This window comes from Platalea leucorodia (assembly GCF_965183815.1).
Source record: "Platalea leucorodia genome assembly, chromosome: Z".
Classification (NCBI taxonomy): domain Eukaryota; kingdom Metazoa; phylum Chordata; class Aves; order Pelecaniformes; family Threskiornithidae; genus Platalea; species Platalea leucorodia.
Genome location: NC_138858.1, coordinates 88,162,398 through 88,184,860, shown reverse-complemented (window position 1 = coordinate 88,184,860; position 22,463 = coordinate 88,162,398). Strand labels below are relative to the sequence as shown.

Genomic DNA, 22,463 nt, shown 5'->3' with positions numbered 1-22,463 from the left:
GAAGGAAGGAAGGACGGAAGGAAGGAGTAAAGAAACAAAGAAAATGAAAACAGGCAGTGGAATATTTTTTCAGGGACTTGTCGCTGACATTACCAGCACTTACAGCTTGGTAGCACAGGCTCTTGTCATGCATTCACCATATTATTTGTGAGTGTTGTGTCTATATGGACAGGTGTATTTAAAGCCAAGCTCTTCTGAGTTTGCAGAAACAACCTTAATTTGCTACTGAGGGAAAGCTCTTTATAAAATAACTGCCCTCATTTTTTTTGGTGCTATTTTGCCTGATCTCTGCCATCTAACTGCATGAACACCCAGCAAATGTCTTTGCATAATTATATTCAAAGGTAAGGTAAAAGTAATTTTGCTCATAAAGCAGGCATGCAATCCTAACAGGCACACATTAATAAATGAAATACCATTCTCAATAGTTGTAATCTCAGGTTCTGAACAGCATAGGTGCAGGTGAAGGATTCAAGAGATGCTCAGTTTTCTCCCAAAATAGTACAATAGGATACATCTCTTGCTTTATGGTTTTTCACCACAAACTGTTGCTGAAATCCTCTTCGATCAGCAGTACAGTCCTTGTTTCTTTATAAAGAAAAGTTATTAATATCAAAAGACTGGCTGGCCCCTAATTCTAAAAACCTATCATTGATATTTTTACTGATCTTGTAAAAATTCACACATGCAGGTTTACTAACTGATAAAATTACATGCCTACCCACGTTTGTATTGCACTGTAATACGCTGTACGCTATCTGCTCTACTACAACAAATCTCTGGCAATGAGAGAGTGCAAAGGCAGCCACTCTGCTTTGCTACGTGGTCACTTGAAAATTTATACTGATTATGGGCGACTGCAGTGGGTTACTTGTTATTTTTAACATGCTGTTTAGAAACGTTGGTACTGTTTAGTAAAGGACAGTGGTGCAAAAAGCACGCTGGTCAGATCACTGCCACAGGAACAGTTGCAGAAAAGAGATGATAAAAGCAAATGTCGGATTATCTCCCTAATGCTGGATTATCACTCCTAACACGGTGAATGGCTTGTCTTGGCAAATGGCTTCATAAGAATTGTGGATAGTTTTGAAAGGATCTGCGTGGTCACACTTCAACCGTTGGCTGCTGCAGTTCATGTCAGCAGAGCAAAATATCACACCTCTTACGAATTCTTTTAACGTGCCATTAACCACAGACTAAGATTGCAGTGTAGCTCAGGGGAAAGGTCTGTGAGCAGTGTCAGTCACTCGCAGGGCGAGATCTGTAGCAGGCATAAGGCAATATAGCCCCAGGGCGCAGCCCACTATCTGGAAACACACAGCACGAGTGGAGACTGCATAACTCTACAATAAACTACATGGCTGACCACTTAAAGCAATGATACCCCTGCAAGAGTAGTCATGCATTGGACAAGAGCATACGTGCTCCAGAATGCTATTTAAATCACTGCAGTGAGTGAACGGTTCCGTAAGCAAGGGAGATAACTGTGGTATACAGTATTTACAAATATCTAGGGGAGAAAAAAAATCAGCAACCCCAATTTCTGTGCAGCATAACTCAACGGAGAGATTCCATGTAAAATAGGATCAGTACAAGTTTTTATGCAAGTGGGATTACAGACAAGCACAAAAATAAAACATTCTGTATTCTACATTATATTACAAAGGCAGGCAGTCAATAAATAGGTCAATAAATTATGGGAAGCGCAGAAGAGTATGTGTGAAAATAGGTGAAACCGGTTTTAGTTGGTGCATGATAAAGTCTTTTGTGTTCATTCCCATGAAGTGTTAGAGTGATTCTTTCGAAGACCCTTATCACTTCCAGGGAAGATAACTTTCCCTTAAAAGTGTAAAACAGATGCAGGGGCAGTACAGTAGGCTCTGGTACAGGCTAAAAGAGTCAACGTCACTTACACTTTCCCAAGAATCTGACAAATTTGCAGCTTAGTATAAATAAAGTGACAGGTCTATTGTTTCTCAGCTCTGACACCTTCTTATCACCACGATTTGTTACAGAAGAGTGGCGGAAACATGGCATGTGACTCCATCATATATAGTTTAAGGGGGGGGGGGCAATATCTTTATGAATTGACAACTTCAGCACATACATAAAGGAAAGATCCTCTCTATCTAGCTGGCACGAAGGGCTTTCCTTTTCTCTCTAGTTCTATGCAGACTAAATGCAATACTACTTGGCCATTTGAATTGGATTACATAGCTGCATTGTATGTAATTTACTGGACTGGGTAGGGGGACTAGTTTCTTAGCTGGTATAAACTGGTAGAATTTCAATGATTCAGGAAATTTACTGCACTTATTTCTGCCACCTAAAGCTCTGGCCCTCTGGCTAACGCAACAAAGCCAGTGCTGCTTTACACAGGGTGCTTTTGTAATAAACATGCACAGGGGGGATTTCTTGCCATTGCACATCAGAGCACTGCACAAGGTTGGCGTTGCTCCTGGGCCCATTGCTTTACTAAGAAAGATGGGAAAGGGAATGGTTCCCTTCTGCTCCAGATGCCAAATCATCCCTGTCAGTTACTTTTAACTGAGACAGGGAAAGATTAAAGAAAGGATTAAGAAAAAAGGAAAAAAGCCTGACACCTTGTTGTGCCTTAGTGATTTACAAGCTTGAGAATTATTGGGACTTAAGATCTACAGAGATAAATTTAAAAAAAAATCTGAGCATATAAAGTTCTTTATAAAGATTTTACACAAAACTAGACAATCTAGGTGTGTATTGCCCATAGTTCACCTGTCTTTAACAGCTCTGGAAATCCCTATAGATGCCAATCAACGTTTATAAAGTACAAAAATATGCCTTTATTTCTGTGAATTTGAATGCGCCCCTTTGGCACAAAGAGCCCTCCCAAACAATCCAGTGATCTGCTCTATGCCCTGATAGGAAGAGAGACTCACTCATGATCTGGACAGTGAAGAACAGCAAGAAGCAAGCAATGGAACAAAATATACATTCCCTACGGTCGTACGACTTGCCCATTCCCCATAACAGGAAACATACAATTATCTGTACATGCCTCATTAAATAACCTTATTAAATAGGAAATCCGAAATGTACAAATTTACAGACTGAATCATTAAATACTTCCCCTGTGCACTCCCCTGTGCATGCGTTCCCTGCTACTATCTGCAGCCACACTCTGATACCACCATGCCTTCGTATTTGAACTTGTAGGTGACCACCCCTGCATCTAAGTAGAGAATAGAGATGGGATCGAGTTTGGTGGGCACGCAGCAGGCCTTGGAGGCTTTCTGGGGATTCTTCAGGTGAACCAAAGTCTGGACAATGGCATGTTTCGTTGGTGTGACGTGCTCTGTTAAGGGGTAGGCACACACTCCGTGGCACTCGTAAGCTTCATATCCCGCCGGGGCGATGATCCAGGAATCCCAGCCAATCTCCTTGAAATCTATGTAAAGTGGAGTCTTTTTACAGTAGTTGCCTTTTGCGTTCCTCCGGATTCGGGCAGTAGAGTCGTAAATGATGTTGGAGCGCATCTGGAGCAGTGCCTCCTCACCAGGCTGGCCATGGAAATTGCCAACCTCCAAGTTCTCCAAGTCCAGCAGCTGCTCATGGTCTATCATTTCGTTCAGCTCTTGCTTCTCCTCTTTTTTGTCATTGCTTTGGTCATCAGAGAACACAATCAACAGGGGCACATGCTTAGCCTCAGAGTTGATGTCGATATCGAGTTTCCCCTCTCCATTCTGCTCCTCCCCTTCCCTGCTCTCTATGTGAACTTCCAGCCGATGCGTGGTCAGCCCTGCCCTTCGCCAACGCCTGATGGCTTCGGTGACCTCAAAGCTCTCCCACTCGCTGCTCGTGCCATAGATCTGCCTGGATGCCAGCACCACTGTCTTTCTCTCTTCTCCTACCCCGACATGGTCGTTTTCCAGCACTTCAAAAATGGTGACCTTCCGGTCAAGCCCATCATAGAGCATTTGGTCCCGCTCCACCAAGGTGTAGAGCCTCAGCTCTGCCATGGTGATTTCTTCATGGTGAGGGATGGAAACATTGAATAGAAGAGGGTATTTCCGAATTCCTGTAACACCAATAGGGTGGGAAGCCAAGTCTGGAAACAACAAAGATCAAATATTTTAGAAGGGTCAATACATCCAGCAACACATGCACTGAAGTTCATATGACATGTTTTGCATTGCTTGGTTTCAGTCAAACAGTTCCAGGAGAGTGTTTTTTCATAATTTCCCAAAACCGTACTTGGAGAAAAGGCCAACTTTATTTTAGATGTCTAAGGACAGCAAGATCCCAGACATGTTAAAGACAGTAAACCTGGCTTTATAGATTCTCTTTCTATCCCCATACCTTCCAGGGTCCTCCTTGTCACCTGGAAGAATTACATATTAAAAATGTGTTGCTTAATACTGAAATACAAATCACTTCTAGGCTGCTGCACAGCAACTATTTAATAAACAAGGAAAAGCATTGATCTGTGTAGGAGAGGAAGGGAAGAAGGATATAGCACTGGAGTGAACATGAGACGGGCAACATATAAGCTGCACGTGCAAGAACAGCAGGCTGTATCTGTGTCTGCTTAGCGTTTCTGTGCTAGCAAGTGTTCCCTTCTGCTGAAACATCCCTCAGAAACTGAAAGGGCCAAGCACTAAGGGAGGAAAAGTTGCTTCGGAAGATGTAAAAGCTCCTGGTTAGGAAGAGCAGGCGGTGAACATCCAGCGTGAACCGCCAGTCCACAGAAATCCTGCCACAGACTCAATGGGCTTCAAGTGAGCAGTCAAACAGCTGTAATCAGCCGGGCACTTTTGGCAGCTCTAGTTAATAAAACATATAAGAAGTGCATAATATCTCCTTGTCAGTCAGGCTGTCTGTCCTATCTGCATTGTTTGTTTATACATAGGCAATATGCATTTCTTCACACAATGCAGGAATCTTAGCTAATGATTGCGTATTTGTTGCTGAATTACTGTGCTGTCTACTTGTAACTCAGAAGACCGATTAGGACATAGAGACTACGGATAACCTTTCTGCAAAGGCAAACTACTTGCGACCTATTACTATCTTCATCTCTGACTTCTCCAATTTTGATATGTTTGTAGAAGAATGACACTGATAAAGCCGCAAGTATTGGTCATGCTCCATCAGTGCACTTAAGCAAGCAGTTAACTTAAGCATGTAACTTGTCCTACTTAATTTCAGTTTTGAGGTTTGAGACACCTGCCCTTTTTTTTTCTGTTTTGCACTTTCATCTGTTCATAAATAAAAAAAATGAGGGGTGATTCTGCTTGCATTTCCATACCTGTCAATTGATAAAGGTGGGAGCTGAATATGCTCTGCACAGTGCCAGGGTAGGAGCAGACCGTGAGCTGAAAGACAATGCTATTCAAGCTTAGCTATAATCTCCATACTGTAAGTAATCTTCAGGATTTCCTAGACCTTGATATGCTAAAGCAAGTCTGCAGTGATTACACATAATGACAGGGTGGAGAAATGCCACCTGACCATATAGAAGATGAGCACAAGCAATTCACCAGGAGGAAGGGGAAGGCCACACCATATTTAAGAAGCCAGGTGAGCACTAGCAGGGCATCAGAAGTGTTCATTTCTAAGTCAGGATGTGACTCTGCTCTCTAGCTAGAAAGTCCATAGGGTGAAATATCTCCTACTGTTACCAGTACAGCCGTAGGAGGGTCAGGAAGGGAGATCTGGAGTCCATAGGAAGAGAAAAATTTCCCTTAAGACCTTTATTCAAGTTTTAAGAACAGATTACAGTCCCATCTACAATGGAGATGTTGTGGTCCATGCATTAAAACAGAGCTACTTCCAGCTATGCAGCATTTTATATTTCTGTAATGTTCTTCCAACAAATTTAATAAAGGATTTAATGGATAATAATGTAACTACCATTACTGCCAATTTTCAGTAGGCAGGTGAACAAAAAACTTCCAGGGTATGAACTGTTTCTACTGTCCTGATCATTGCAAATAATTAATTTCTTTATCAAAAGAGCTCTTTAGCATGAAATGGATGGTCCTTAATTACACAGACTTTCAGGACACACAACAAACATGAGTTGCACAGTCCCTCTAACTGCATGTATTTATGAAGCTGCCTCAACATCAGCAGTCTCACTTCACATCTTGCTGTTGCGGATTGGAAGAGGTGAGAGAAATACTGAAATGACAGAAAGTTAAGCCAAGTTACTCTACGGGGCGCAGAACTTCAGCAGTGACGAAATAGGCATCGAACGTCATGGTTACAGAAAGGCACAGAACTGCAAACCGCTACATGCGTTACTGGCAAAAGGTCAGTCTGTACCATTTGCAAACCTGAAAGAATTTCAGTTTTGCCAGTGGAATGATTTCAGATTTACCTCACAAAACCACACTGCATTTTCTTCTTTAGTGTACTGTAGTTGGCAATTTTTATCCCATTTATTTTTTCTGAATGGTGCAAAATGAGAAAAGAACAACACGCGTTCCTGTGTGTGTCCTCATTTGTGCTGATGAGCAGTGACAGGCAAGGCTGTTCAGGTAAGTCACTGTTCGCCAGTGGGTGTAACTTGTTTGCCACCAACGCTTCAATAAATTTCTCCACAATGGAGACAAGAATACGTAAAGAAGATTTAAACCACAAGGTAGTGCCTCTTCAAACCAGAAACACGTTGCTGGTAAAGAGTGCCCGGGTCTGGCAGAAGGACAGAGCAGAACAGAGCTTTTGGATTCTCTCCTTGCATCTTACTGCATTGCAAGGCTGAAATGACTTGCATGTAGCCTCTCCTTATAGTTCATCATTTCGAAATTGCAAATGTTAGAAAAAAGCAATAATGACTGCTATACTTCGTTAATTAGACTAACAAAGGATGAGAGAAGCCCCACGGCAATTTGAATAGTTGCATGGACCCCTGAGTAGTTAAAAGGAATCAAAGCACTTGTATTTGCCAAGTGGAGTAATCAGTATTTGAAAATGATGAGTTAAAAAACGTTTTTAACATAAAACCTGTATTGGTACAAATAGGTATTGACAAACTGTTGAATGTTAGCACTGAAACAGCATCTTGTCCTTGTTGAACTGAGATGAAATGCTGAAGCAGAAACATACAGGGAAACTATCTACGGTCACAATTAGGCTTCTTCAGCTTTTTTTAATTTTTAAATAGGAAATATTCTAGTCCTCCAAAGTAGAACCTAAGGGTTATCCAAAAATCTGCTTCACATATTTCTATGGTTTTGCTGGACTATGCTCAGATGCCAAAGGAGGAAAACGTTACAAATCCCATGAGGATCAATAGTGAGAGGATATTAACAGAAAGGTGTATTTGGTTAAGCTTATAATACGAAAATATTGCGCCTTTGAACAGTGTGTAAAAACATTCCTTCCCTTAATTTCAAATATTACTTAAGGTATCCATTTGAAAAACCAATTTGGTAATTACAAATTATGCGCGTCATTACAGGGATAATGAAAATGACGCACCTAAATTATATTTGGTGCTGCCCAAACATTAAAGAAACATCTTCCCCCTAAACCTAACCGTCTCACAAGCAAAGGACAAGGGATCTATCTCACAAGACGTGGGATCTGGGTAACCTTGGCACATGCGGTGTTAGCTGCCTATTTCCAACGCCATCCTCAATGAAAGGCCTTTTTCCCCCTAGTGCAGTTCATGCTCCATGCCTGGCAAATACATTTCACACTGACTATAAAGACGCTCATCTCTGTTTATGTCTCCTACAGATGCACATATCTTACCTTCATTTTTGAAGCTCCTAATAATATTTGCGGATGGCATAGATGTCCTATCAGTGGCAAACCTGTTGTACAGCTCTAGCATGTACTCTGGTGGATCCACCTTGGCTGTTTCATGCAGGGGAATGTCAGAGAGGTTCAACGTCTTCAAAAACTCATTTTTCATATTCTGAAGCAGTGTGTTGAAATCAACACCATCTTGCTCGGAGAGAATCTCATCAAAAAGAGGCACGTCTTCCTCCAAGGAAGAGTGCTCCAAGCTCAGGATGGGACTGCAAGCGGTAAGGTGAACCAAGAGGCAGAGGACAGCCCACAGCTGGAGGACTACAGAATCCATGACTTTGCTCGAGCCTCCAACCGCACTCAACAAGCTCTAGCTCTCGTGTGGGCTAAGTGGCGGTTTTATCCCCTGGGTTGTACGCGGCTTGTGTCACAGAGAGATGACAAGTTTGGAAGCTCTTGTCTGGAAACTTGTGATCCGTCCTGTCTGTCTCCCCCTTCCCCCTCCCCAAAACCAGGTCTCGGTAATTGGATATGGCTTGCTCTCTTCTATGGTCGCCTCGCCTCTCTTATCTTGTGTAGTGTAAGCTGTTCACCAGATTTGTTGCTATCTCGCAATCCCCTTTCCCTTAATGAGCATTTTGTAAACATTCTGCGCTAGGACTCTTGGAGATAGGACAAGTTTCTCCTCAGAGAGGAACTGCCCTTTCTTTCTGCCTCCTGGTAGCTGACTTCCTTTGCCGCGCATGAACAACTTTCATCCATGCAGATTTCAAGCTAACGTGTAAATTCTACAGAGCCTCTATCCAAACCTATCAATTTCCCACCAAGGGCAAAGAATAGCTCCTCCAAGGTAACAACTCTGCACTTTTCAAAACTATTTTGGAGCTAAGTCTTTACAGTACACTTACAAAGGAACTTCTTTGGGAAAAGGACCATTCTCCCGTGCTTGTAGAGAGCATAGCACGGGAGAAGAGCTCTAGGTACTACCACAATACTGGAGTCACAAGGCCCTGAATGCAGAGGAGCAGATGAGCTCGAGATGAGTGAGGAGAATTTCCCACATTGCAGCTATAAAGCTGTGCTTTGCAAGGGCTCTGCTGGAAAGAGCCCTTTGAAGAGAGATCGAATGTGAGCCAGTGTGGCCTGTAAAGCTGGGCCTCGATTGTTTTTTTATGCAGGCACCACACACCTGCATTGGCACCACACGGTTTGTGATAAAGGACTTTTTTTTTTTTTTTCCAGTACTTATTTTCACTGTAAACCACTCTTTCCTGATCTGAACATTAGAATGCTAGCACTCAGTGCTGCGTGCCATATAAATGCTCAGAGACAGAGAGGGGACTGGAATATTTGCAAATGGTTCAGAAAATCTTTCCTTCCTTCTTTATCTTATATATGTGACTTGGCAGGTTACAGTTATTCTTGATTTAGTCAGAGTGCTGCCAAAGAGGCTGTCTAAAAATTATTGAGAAAACATAAAGGCCAACAGACTACTCTGGCTTCACCTTTGCATCAATTCAAACAGCTCAGAGGTACAATGTGGGGAATATGGAAATGATTTTGCCAAAAAGATATGCTACAATTATTTAGTGGCCCTTTTTGGTGTGCAAATTTCAACAAAATGTGAAGCACTGTGCATGCAAAAATTGGTCTAGTTCTTATACAACATTTTCCACTCAAATCTTCTTGCTCCTCACAGACTTTTTCAAAGTGCCCTTGTTTTGGCAACAGGGCCAGAGCTCAGCTCCTATGGCCAAGTGGTTCAGCATTCAAGATAAAAAGGCTTTTTTTCTCATGATGCAGAGTTTCTCCTTGCAAGCACTAAGAACTTGACCCAAAGACTAAACCACGGCTGATCCGCTGAGTTTTCTGGACTCTGCTTTTCCATTAAGACTAAGCACATCCATTGATTTGTTACCCCATCTCTGCAACTTTCTTCTTTCTTCAATAGCCCAAATCTATCACTGGCACAACTGGCCACAACTCCAGCTGACTTAAGTAGAACGATACTCAAGCCATGCATGTTTTAAATTCATCCTCTATTTTTTTCATAAATATCAGTATCTTTGTGAAAATCATGTGCAGTGTTGATGTCATGGAGCCAGAACTTAACATGACCTGTTAACCTCATTTTATTCAACTTTTCTTCTTCTAAACATGGGGAACTTGACAATAAAAGCCAAGTACATTATCAAGGTCCTTGTTATTGCTACACTACATTAAAAGTAGATATCTGAGCTTAGGAAGATTAATTTAGATCTCATTGTGGAGTTCATGGTTATCTGTGCAAGTTTATCTATAAATCCTCTTGAGCCTTGTCAAAGGCTCATCTCTGAATATTGTGGCTTTCCAGAGCTAAGCACAGAAAACTTAGGGAAATTTTGGGGCTGATTTCAGGTCACTTCTGTTAATTAACTTTAAAAGAAAAGCACAATCTTCCTTTTGTTGGTGATTCATCACCTGACTATGCTGAACTAAGGTCCTTACTGCCATAGGAAGCGAGATTAACATCAAAAACCATGAGAACAGACTTAGCCTTAACTCTCTCATGCAGCACAATACTGGCTACTGTAAAGGAAAATCTTCAGGATGGCTTGTCACAGCCAGCTGTGCAGGTAGTAGATTTGTCACGAGAGCGATAGTACTTACAGAAGCGGTTTCATTTTTTTATGCTTAAATATTAATTTCAGAAATGCACTGATTCCATGTGCATAAATGCACATATTGTTAAATGAAAGAGATAGGCACGTGGTAGAGCTACTGCTTGCTGGAAGGCAGCAGGTGCTGAACCTTCTCAGCACGTCACAGCATATGGCCTTATCCTCAGTCCTTGCTCATATCAGGTTTTCCTTCTCAGACAGGCACAACTAATGGCTTGACTGCACAGGCAACGGCACACAGATATGCCTTGCAGAGCTTGTAAGCACCGGGATCTACAGTATTATATGGCTCCTTTCTGAGGGTTTGGGGTTTTCTATGAGATTTAGAGCAGAAGGTTTTGAATTTAAAAGGATTTCTTTAGCATTTGTATGGCCTCAAGGTTTTTAGCTGAGTTTCCTCTCTCGCTGTGGACATAGGCTATTTCGAGGGCTGCACCTGGCCCCTAATCAGACACGGAGTGAAATTCTTCTCTGTGTTACTCTGTTAATCCAGATGAACAATTCTAGAGCCAGAGGAGCTTTTCTAGGTTCACTCCACTTTCCTATGAATTAAAACTTAGTCTGCTGTGCAACTCCCGTTCGCTGGGTGACAAAACCCAACAGCATTACTTTAACTGCTCCGGCAGTGACATAAGCAGCGCTGACGCTGCCTTGGAGCAGAGGCTGGGCTAGTGACCTCTCTAAGCCCTGCTATGTCCAGACATTTTCTATGAATCTGTAATTTCACACCCTGCAGATATAAATACGTAAAGTAAAAAGTAGCGTGCACACAGTGATCTAACATAAATTTCCTAACTCACAAATAAGTTATCTGGATTCAGTGGCTCATTAGGAACACAATTACTGCTCAGGCATTCCAATGGTCTTTGCATTTCCGCTCTTGTTTTGATAACTCTTTGAACAATAGCATACTGAAGGGCAATGCAGCCTGCTGTGTTATATACAAACCAGCTTTTGCTGAGTTTCCTAACTTACTCAATTTATACCCTGCTGGGGATTTGCCAGATGAGGAATACCCATAGAGTACATCTGATATAAAGCAGCTTCCTGTTTCCTTAGGTTGCAGCCTGATGAATTTAACACATGCATAATTTTTTTTTTTTTTTTTCTGAATTAAATTGTTTAACAGAAGGGCTTTATTTCATGTCACTGAAATGAAGAGGTTTGGGCTTTTTTTCACATGCACTGCAGTTTACATGCACAATAAGTACCCGAGAAAGGAAATTGCCCTCAAAAAAAATCCATGCTAAATAGATTAACTGAGGTAGTTGGAGAGGGAACATTAATAAGCATCACTGTTTAATTATTATTAAATCTGTAGCATAAACAATGACCCCATTTCATTAATGGTGCATCAGGCAGGCAGAGGTATAGAAAGGTCTCTTGGCCCTCACTCCTAGGAAGTTTGTGTTCATTTCCCCAGTGAATTTGCAGTTGTACATGGGAAAATGTAGCTAATAAAAACCTAAGCCTCTGCACTGCACCTGGCAGTATCAGGGAACAACATTCAGCATGTATAAAGCACTGTTTAATTAATGTTTCGCCCTTCCTGTTGGAGCTGGCTTCTGGTGGAGGTGGCACTATGGGTTGGACACTCTCCGTTCTTATGCCGTGGTAAGAACTGGAAGGGAAAATCAGCCCAGAGAGCAAAGAGAGGCCTTTCCTACTCACAGTGCTAAGCAGACCGGGTGTGAACGTGAGCGCAGTTGACACAGCGGTAGCCAAGGCTGTGCAGCAACTCCTGGGACCAGCTCAGTTGTCGAAAGGGTCAGTCCTGAAGATTGTGGGGCTCCAAAATAGACTCTAATCTCAGGCACCCCACAACTTCCTCCAAGCCGATGCCTCCACGGCTTCTTCTGTCAAGAGGCAGCAGAAGAGCACGGGTTTGAGTAGGAATGTGTGAAGCAAACTCGGTGCTGAAAGGCTAGAAAGTGAAGCGGGGCTTTACGAAGTGTCAAGGTCGACGATATACAAGATCGAAAGGGTGTGATGCTCCTCTGGGTAAGAGGAAGTGGGGAAAAAGAATGTGAAGTGTTTTTTAAGCATCCTCACGCTTCCTTAGTCTGATTTTTGGAACGGAGGAACACCTGCTTTCACTAACACACTCAGAGCAGATTGGGATGTGGCACCTTTCCCAGGAGAAAGTGATTAATGTTTGCTTATGTGTCCTGGGCTTTCTGGACATGAATAGCTCCTCAGTGAATAAAAGAAAGCGTGCCAGTTAGTTATCATGTCACATGTAATTTCTCCACGTGTAAACTCGGGTGGATTTTGGTTCAGTAGTGCATACCTTAACAAATTTAATTAAGATTTTAAAATTAGATTGTTATTACATATTAGGCTTTTTTTAAAACATGAAAGAAAGTTTCTTTTTTTCTATTTTTTTTCCTTTTTGTCTGATTTTTTATGGATTCTATTGAAAGAGTCTCTCAGAAAACATCATCAAGCAAAGCCAAAGAGAGTAAAGTTTCAGTGGAGGAAAACAGGATTGTTCTTTGTTTAAATACACAAGCGTTACTGAAAAACAGATATTCCTTAGAGTTCCTCTTTTTTGGGGGGGGGAAATATTTGAAGAGATATATTTGATGAAAAAATACTCAATTAAATAAATAATCTATTGGAGGAGGAGAGGATATTAAGATTTTGCCTGTCCTGCTTATATATGAATATGAATATCACAGGTAAAACTGTGGCTGGAATGTGGAGGTAAGAGCATTTCATTTCAGATTTCACAAGGGAAGGACTCCCATGCACTGTGGGCTTTTGGGGACATTTCTTATAGATCTTAAAACTGCAATTCCAAATCCCCATATTTAGGGCACGTGAGATAGGAAACCTAACAAACATCAAACATTTCCCGTATCCTATGATCGCAGAGAGCTTCACAATTTTCATTTAAGTTTTATGCTTATTTGTCAGCAGCACAGTTAGAAGCTTGCATGTGCATCTAACTACAGATAAGAAACAAATCCTGTCCCCCAAGAATGTACACTGTATGTAGAGAGACACACAGCGTAGCAAAGGAAAGCATTCGTGTTTCATAGGAGAAAATTTATCAAACGACTTGCCCAAGGTAGCGGAGGACTTCAACAGCAGAGCCAGCAACCATGCCTCAATTTCCAAAACTCAAAATGCAATGTCCTACTTCACCACAAGAAAATATCCTATCCCATCCTGCTCCTGCAAAGGATTTACATTATAGCACAAGGGAACCTTTGTTTCTGTGCTAAAGCCTTAGAGAAAAAAATGTCAAGCCTGAGAGTCTTTTCTATACAACACAGAGAGCCATCATTCTCAGCCACATGACTGCTTTTGCCCTTAAGTAATAGAGCATTAATAAAGAAGAAAAGGGTGTGTTTTAATGGAAGAACAGAAGAGCCTTTGGTGACCTTAATCAGCCCTCAAAAACACTGAGATCAGTCTGAAGAAAACCCCACTAATTTTTCCACTGCACAGTGTAAGGAGGTATAAGACACATCTCTATCACAGCACTTGGATCAAATCTCAACGTTTGGACTGAATCAACAGCAAGACATCTTGTTGAGAAATTTTTAAAATTCATACTGGGAAAACCTGAAATCCTTTTGAAAAGCTGTGTAAATGCAGTGATTTCAGTTCAAGGCTGCTCTCTAATCAGGACGCCACAGACGTATATGCCATTTCAGGGAAGCAGGAGAGTGATGCAAGCTAACGCACTCTAGCAGCCATCACAGCATGTGATTTGAAGTTTTCCAAAATACAGGGGTGAAATTATTACGAAAACACCCCACAATGGTCTCTGGCAGGAGATAGCTGTGCCATGAGGTAACTGTTGGATGTGATATGGGAGATAAAGAAGAGTGTGACACTGACAGTGTGATGAGCTTGCAATGGAATAACTAAAATTAGTTTCCATTCCTGCATCTGCCTAAGTCCTTATTCCTGTATGCCTCGGTTCACGGCTGCTGTGGATTTCCTTTCCATAAATGGGCTGTTCCCAGCAGCTCTCTATTCTGATTTCAGATGTCACTGGAAAATGAAAAGATAGTATTTAATGAAAGAGTGGGAAGAGAGAAGTGTAGCAATGCATTACAACCAGCGTGATCGAGAAAACGAAAACAGGGGGAAGAAGGAAAGTCACTGCGCAGCCACAAGGGCAGGGAACTACTTAAACTGCATAACACAACCTCCTTCTGACCCAGCGACAGCACTGAAATGCGCATCAATAGCTTTATAAGGGAAACAAGCGGCACCTCTTCTTCGTCAGCTATTTCCAGGCAAGTGAAAAGGATGGGGGACATACTAACGAGCAGGGCACCCAAGCTACCTGCACTGCTACTGGCAATTCCCTTTCCTCTCTCCTTTTTTCCTGCTGAGGTGGCAAAAGCTCCAGGCTCTTGGAAGGGAGTCCATCAGTGTGCACTTGCGCTAGTGCAACCTGGTCTCAGCTGTGGGCCATTGGCCATGCGGCAGTGCAGATAAATAACGATAAGCAGAGATTTTCCAGCCGGTGCAAAGCCTGAGCAACCGAAACAGAAAGAAAAGAGCTGGAAATAGCTGGACATTGCCTTCCTGTCAGTGTCCTGTCAGTCACGTGCAGCAAATTCACTGCAAGCTCACGGCCTCGTTGTTACTGTGAGTACCAGCCCCTGTGTGCTCATTCCCCAGGCAGTTATTTGGAAGAGCTGCCATTTTCTAGTGGGATTGGGGTGGCTTCGTATTTAATCGGGAAATTTCTAGCACGCACTCAAGTACGTAGCTCAGTCCTGCAGTCAGAGAACGATGCACAGAAAATGCTTAGATCCTTACATGAGAAAGGCAAAGCAGGCCCTTGCTTTTGCACCCACTTCTGTACATTCCAGAATTTAACCTGTCTTTTTTTCTTGCTAGGCCTCAAAGTGAACTAACGCAGGCAATCAAAATGCTTACATTTAGCACAAGTATTTCCAGGAGCAATAAGCCAAATATTTGCTTATATCATTTATGGGATGGAGATGTCTCAAGAAGTCTACTGATTTGTCTCCACTCCCACTATCTCGGTATATACCTCCATGCAGATGGAGGCCCTAACTAATATTAAAAGGTCATTTAAAATTTAGTACCTTTAAAGGTCACACAATTTATTAATTCAGTGACAATTCAAACCTGGTGAGACATGGTCAAAAATAAATCAATTACTATTTGAGATCTTCACACAGAAAGTGATTGTACTGCAGTGCTAATGAACAGCAGAGTAGGCACGTTGTTTAATACCAGGAGTTTTGACCCTGCAGGCTTCTTATCACACTTGCTTCACAGAACAGTTTAACAGAAAAAGGTCAAGAGAAAGTTTTAATTTTACATTTTTAAAATTCCTTCTCTCATCATCTAGTTATTTCATGGAGCTTTGGTATTCATGTGGGCGTTAAACTGCGGGCAACCCTCTAAGCAGCTTCAGTGACACTGACAAAAGCAAGACTCCTGAAAAAAACCCTTACAGAAATCTCCAAAATTGTTCCTCTTTCTTTGTCAGCTATGTCCAAGCGGGCTTTTGAGGAATACCATTCTTTTCCCTAATGACAACTCCATTTAAACACTCCCACAGCCCTAAAGTACAAAGTTCTTGGGAACAATTACTAAATGTATCTTGTCCTTGGTTTTTAGAACTGTGGTTTCTTAATCTTGAACAATGGGTTGGAAGAAAACAGGCTCTGTTCACCAGAAATTATTTTGTTGACAATTTTGATTAATAGCTTGAAATTGTTTAATTGACAACTTGAGTGTTAAGCAGAGACAGAATATTTTCTGGAAGTGTTAGCTGATGTCTCAGCACAAGACGGTAATTACAAAGCCAACAGCTTGTAATCCTATCAACAAAACATGAGGAAAAATTAAACAAGCATGTCTAGTATTTGCTCTGTTTATTTGATGTTAGGGTTGGGATCAAAAAGGGAAAACAAGTTGTATGTAACAGTAGAAGAGATTGATTCAGTAAAAAATACTGTTTAAGTACAGCTTTAAAAATTCAAAGATTAAAATATATTACATTTCAGTTTCTGTAACTTGATGATTGGAATGATACTGGATAAATTGGGGTTGTCAGCAGCCTCTCTCATTTATATTTGCCATGCAACTGAATATCAAATTTTGTCTTTTCTATCTTTTTTTAAAGGTAAACTGTATAGAACTTCTCATTAATTTTGGCTTCAGTTGCAGCAAAAATTCCGAATACGGTCTAGTCCTCTTAGTCTGGCTTCTGCAACTTTATTGTTTAGGATTTTCAGAATACTTACATATTGGTTGGCATTACCAAGGAATTTGATCAAATGCTGTCAATAGCTCACTTTCACAAGGCAACTGCTGAATTCTCCTCATCTGAAAAAGTCTTACGTATATCCAAGACCAACAAACTGAAGGACTAATTGCTCTCCAAATTCAATTAGCACATCAAAAACGTGACTTTATCTTCGCAGCTTTAAAAAAAAAATTACAATGGGCAGCAAAAACGAGAGTCCATAGGTAATAGGTCTATACAAATATCTTTACAACCGGGAAACTTACGTCAGCGATACACAGACTGTTTTCTGATTAGCTGTCACATCAGTTTGAGACCATTTTAGTGGTAGCATATGCATACAGAGACTACTCTCTCTCAGGTACTATTTATACTGTATTAACACTTGTGAGGCTCAGGATCATGAAAATACATTTTAATTGGAGAATTTTTAATCAATCTCCCACTTTTTAGACTCTAGTACTGCTACCGCTATCATTCCTGTTGTGTTGTAGTTATCTCCTTCACAGCTGCTTAACACCTGTAAGCTATGCATAAACACTCCCCTATCTGAAGGATCCCACCCCTCTGGTAGTTCCTCACTTTTAATTAGCAAGACCCCCACATTTAGGATTGTAACTTGGGGGAGTCTGTAACGTGCTTTAAATCATGCCGCACATCTCCCGGTTTTTCTCAGAGCAGCTTGGCAGATAGGAGTGTCTTGTGAAGCGCGGATGGCAGCTTATCTCATTGAGAGCATGGAACGAGCCCCTCGCAGTCCCTGGTGTTAAAGGGCTCGACTTATCTGGAAGGAGTGGCAGAGTGCCCTGGCTCAGCTCTCAGTATATTGCACCCAGGGACATTGCTTAATGTGCTGCTGTCAGACACCTCCCAGTGTGCTCAGGGCAAATTTCTGAATCAGGGAGCTTCTTTAGGTGAAAACAGCCTCTGCTTCCTATCGCAGGGGATGGAAAAGGTTATTGGCTACCACTGTTGGCTCAAGCCTTAACGTCCTTATGTCTCGATCAAAACATATTTTTAAATGCTTAACAATCCTTATGTGACCATCTGTACAATGGTGCCAGCAGGAGAAAGGGGAAACTCCCCAGCAGCTGGCATTGTGACCATCATGGTATGTATGGGAAAGGTGGATGTACCGTATCTTACCCGGGAACTGCTGGGCAGGATTTACAGCCTACAAACAGATCAAGGCATTAGCTGCCTTTATAGTCTGGGCTGTCCTGGAAGCTATCTGAATTACAAGAACCTCCTCAGAAAAACTCATTGTACTGCTTTAACCCTCTGCCCTCCTTTACATCCCCACATCAGCTCTCATCCTAGTACCAGCAATTACAAAGTGATTTTTTTAAGGATACTTTCTCCACTCTGAGCATAGCCACACAAGAGTCTACTTTACGCCACATCTGCTTCTCTATACAACAAGAAACAGCTGCAGCAACTTGAGGACCCCATTCAATAGGTCTGAATCACCTTCCTCTCTTTATACACACACCCAGAAAGTTAAATAAAGTGGGAACTGCCAAGTCACATGAGTCTGGCTGCCCCTTAACTGAGCTGAGAGAAAGAGCAAAGAAAAGAACTTGCAGAATAGGAGGAGAGATGCTAAAACCAGCAGAGCATGTGGCCATGACAAGTGCTAAGAGCAGCAGGACCTGCCTGCAAGGAACAGAGACCTGGCTACGAAACTCCAGCCAGACTGCCAGCCCCCTTTCTCCCTTGGTCCCCCCCAAAAAAACCCAAACCAAACAACGAGCCAAGAGCACACAATTCCTCTGTGGGTTATTCATGTCTGAGGGAGGAGCCCAGCTAAGCAGGATGGGGCAGGGGCAGAGGCAGATGAGGCTGGTTAGATTTCAGCTGGTGGCAACAGGGTTGTGATAAAGAGAGGGAGATAAGAAGAATGCAGGAGTGCTGGGGCTTCCCCCCTTACCTGTGCTCGTGGTCAGCGTGTGATTAGCGTTTGTCAGATTTATCTTTCATCCATTGCTGCATCCTTTTTCTGAAAGACAAAAGATTTCACTAATTCATATTAGATCTTGTGAATCTTTGCTACTTATGTTTCTAGAACACTTTGAAATCTTTGATTAATAAAACTCATGCAAAGGCAATGCCTAATTAGACAATGGAATATATATATATAAAAGAGAAAAAAATGACAAATATTAAGGGATTAAAAACAGTTCAGTTAGTCAGCAAATGGGGCATAATTACACGTGAAAACAAATATCCCACTGGTTTGGAAACCTCAAAGAATTCTAATCCTCTGCATCCTGACTCAGCTTTTACTTGTGGGGGAACAGGTCTCAGGTTGACAGGGATTCATTTTATTTTATTTTTGAGTTATGGTTTGCTCCTAATCGGTGTCTTTACTAGCCTAATGAGAGCAAGATCTCACTTAATAACAACTCTGGATTCAGACTGCAATAAGAAAAACATAACTGTTGAGGTTACTGTAACAAATTGCCATCTAGTGGTCAATCGAAACCACACTTGGTTCCCAGCTCAAGTAGAAAGCAAACATGTACCACCAGGACTGGATCATATGCCTTGGAAAATCTGGTGTCACTCACTGGCCAAGACATTTACTTATTTTAAAAAAATTAACTGTGCAAAACCCAGCTCACCTCCTCTCCGGCCAATAATTTAAAATCTGAGTATTTCAGATTAGGTACCTTGATTCAAACTGAGCACATACTTTCCCTTTACTGGGATGCACCCTCTTTTCTTCTTGCACATGGATCTTGCCATGTTGTTGAGTGCTCAACCACAGCAATTTGCTCCTGAGTGGTTAGTGGTTATAGGGACACACTCAAGAGGTAAGTTTTTGTCTTCTAAAATTAAGAGATGATTTTTTTTTCCTCACAACTATTCATTGTTAGTACAAAAAGGGTGGGAAGACCTAGCAAATGAGGACACTCATTCACATCTTTGGCTTGCCAGCCCAGACCATGCAATTTTTATTTCAGATAGTGGGCTTGATTCTCCAGTCTGACTTCATTTTTCTCCGCTAGTGGAAATCCTGTCCTGTAAGGGAAAATTTGCTAATGTTAATAGCTGTCCCTTTTCATTACCTGATACAAACTGGAAAACTTATTTTCACATATCAGACAAGATGTATGAAAATCTGCCATGCCTCCTAATTTAAGCAGTCTCTCTCATTTAAATGGTATTTCTCACCAGGGTAAGAGTTTCCAGGTTAATCTCTGATTTTAAAATCATCACAACTGGCAAAAGTGTCATACCTTGACCTTGGTAAATAGTCTTGTACACTGGTGGGAGGTTCTCAGTGGAATAGGTTCAAGTGGTAAAAAGATCTTGGATTAATGTGCAGCACAGGTGACTAGATAAGTTGGCATCCTTGGCAGTGAGGGATCATAGAGGCTTCCTGCCCGTTGATACGTGTAAGGATCAAGAAAGGTTAATTGCAGCAGAGTTGGAGATGTGATGGGAATGTGTGCTAATTCTGCCCTCCCCAAATGCGTGACATATTTTAGCTGCCTGTCAGTGCGCATCCAATGATACCATTGCTTGGATTCCAGGCATACCTTTAAACACCTTTCAGGCTTTTTAAAAAAGCTGGGAGCAAATAATCAGCATTACTGTGATATCCCAGCCTAGGATAAATATGTTTTAACTTACAAAAGCTGCCAATGCACATGCACACAGATACTCAGGCACACCCAGGCACACCCCCAATGTGCTCTCTTCCACATAAACAAATTCCCCACCTTTTACAGAACAAGCCTAGCTGAGAAGCTAGCTAAACTTCCAAAACATGCATATTACATGTTATAAGAGAGAAACTCTTGGAAAGATCAGGTAAGTTTCAAGATAGTAGGAGTCACATCCAGATACTCTCTTCCTTTCTAGACTCTTTCTGCCAACATGTCTTTAGGATCTAAGCTTGTGCACTTGCTCCTTTCTTCATTTTTGTGATAGATCTGGGTTCCAGTCCTGGTAGGATCACCACAGCCCTGCCCCTCTCCTGACACAGATATACCAGTTGCCTGTGCTATTTTCAAGGTGTTAATCTTATGCTTAAGGCTAATAAGCCTCATGGACAACCCACTCTGCACATTAACCATAGGCAGTTGTTATTAGGATAAGCACTCTGCTTTGTTGACTGTGAACATAACTCTCCCGTTGTTTCTGAGAACAGTTGCTGGCTGCTCTCCACTTAGGAAGTGGCTGCAGTCCTCTGTGGGTCCCTCCCGTGGAAATCAGTGGGAATTTTCCATCCATTCCAGTGAGAAATCTCATGGATCACAGTGTAAAAAGATCCTTACCGATAGACGACCCATAAAGCTACTGATACCTAACAAGGTCTACGACAGCAGACGCTTTATATTACATAGAACACATGTCTAAGTTAAGTCATAAATAAAAGGAAAGCTATATATTACCCTCAGATTGTGAACATTCAGTCCAGACCCTTTACTGACAGGCTGTGCATTTAGAGATCGAAAACATTTTCAGACTACAGTTATTTAAGGCAACAGATGGACCATATCTACCAACTTTACCTGTTGTTGCTGCTTTTTACTACCTTTGTCTTCCCCTGTAGTCGAGTAATAACATCCACCACCTTGCAAGATAAGAAAAGCAGATTAATTAAAGTCTAAGACATGTACGTAAAACACATGGTAAACTGTGGCACAGTCAGCAAAGAAGGAAATAGCACTGGCCAACTACAGTATCACATAGATAAAATACCAAAATCCTTTCTCCTGCATAGATCCTTTTCTCTGCTTCTGCTCAGAGCTGGGTGTACATTCCTGTTTGTCCTGTAGTTAGTTACTGAATTCAGAATAAATTTCTTTTGCTGTGCAGCCACTTCCAGCATGATCTTTGAAATCAGTGATACGTTGGTGATACCAACAGGCCTAGGCTCAAGGCCTGTAACAGGCCCATCCATGTGCTCATGTGAAAACAGACCATGCTCTGAAAAACAGGGGGAAGGAGAAGGTGGGCATACGAGTCATGTGGAATATGATTTTTCCTGTGCTTCCTTTTCTCTTCGTTGTGAGTTGCACCGCAAAAGCTACAGCAATGTCACAACAGACTTGCCTCCAGGGTGCTCCATCCAAAACAGCTCCCTCTAAGCTGTGCACTCTGGATAGCTGAAGCATTATTTATCAAACAATAAACACAGCAGTCGAAACACAAATATATTGCTAACAGGTCTGATGATACAATGAGGTTGTAAACAAAAAGAAAAGCTAGAAACAATCTTCTTCCGTGTTTGAGTATGTGAAGGGCAGAAACGCTACCTCCCTAGCTCAAACAAAATTAAATGGCAGATAATAAGGTACTGAGGCTTGTTTCAGAATTCTTTGTAGAACTATTTGCTCGAGTATCGACTGCAAATCTACCGAGCTTGTAGCACTGCCTTCAAAATTAGTAGGCCATAAACACTAAAAGCTTGTTGGTAACCTTTTAGATGTATATGCAATACTTTCTAAACAAAAAATGTAAGACCTCAAATATGCTTATAATTTTAATGAAATTCAGTCGAACCACGGAAAGGGATTTTTTTTAAGCCATCAGTGAAGACTGAAGAGCTGGATTGAGTTCCTGCCTGGGTCACAGACAATTTCCATGGTAGCAGTCAAACCATACAGAGTAGATTGTGCTTCAGTTTCCCATTGACAGTATCAAGGCAGCGATGCATCCCTTATTTTGTTCATTCGGAATAGCCCTCATGATCTGTAAGCAGCTGTGCAAGAGGAGAACAGGACTCTCTTCACATTTATCCCTGGGTCAATGGAAGAGTTTAGCCCTGCATCTTTTATAACCATGCATAACCACTC

At 41.7% G+C, this 22,463-nt stretch overlaps 1 protein-coding gene across 1 annotated transcript; it reads right to left on the bottom strand.

Annotated features, from left to right (window-relative positions):
- Positions 1–3,143: 3,143 nt before the first annotated feature.
- BMP10 (bone morphogenetic protein 10) lies at positions 3,144–8,074 on the bottom strand (the record flags this gene model as incomplete). The annotated part of the gene is made up of 2 exons (XM_082335355.1): positions 3,144–4,087; positions 7,741–8,074. 2 exons carry the CDS (start codon positions 8,072–8,074, stop codon positions 3,144–3,146), a joined length of 1,278 nt encoding a protein of 425 aa, XP_082191481.1.
- Positions 8,075–22,463: the final 14,389 nt, after the last annotated feature.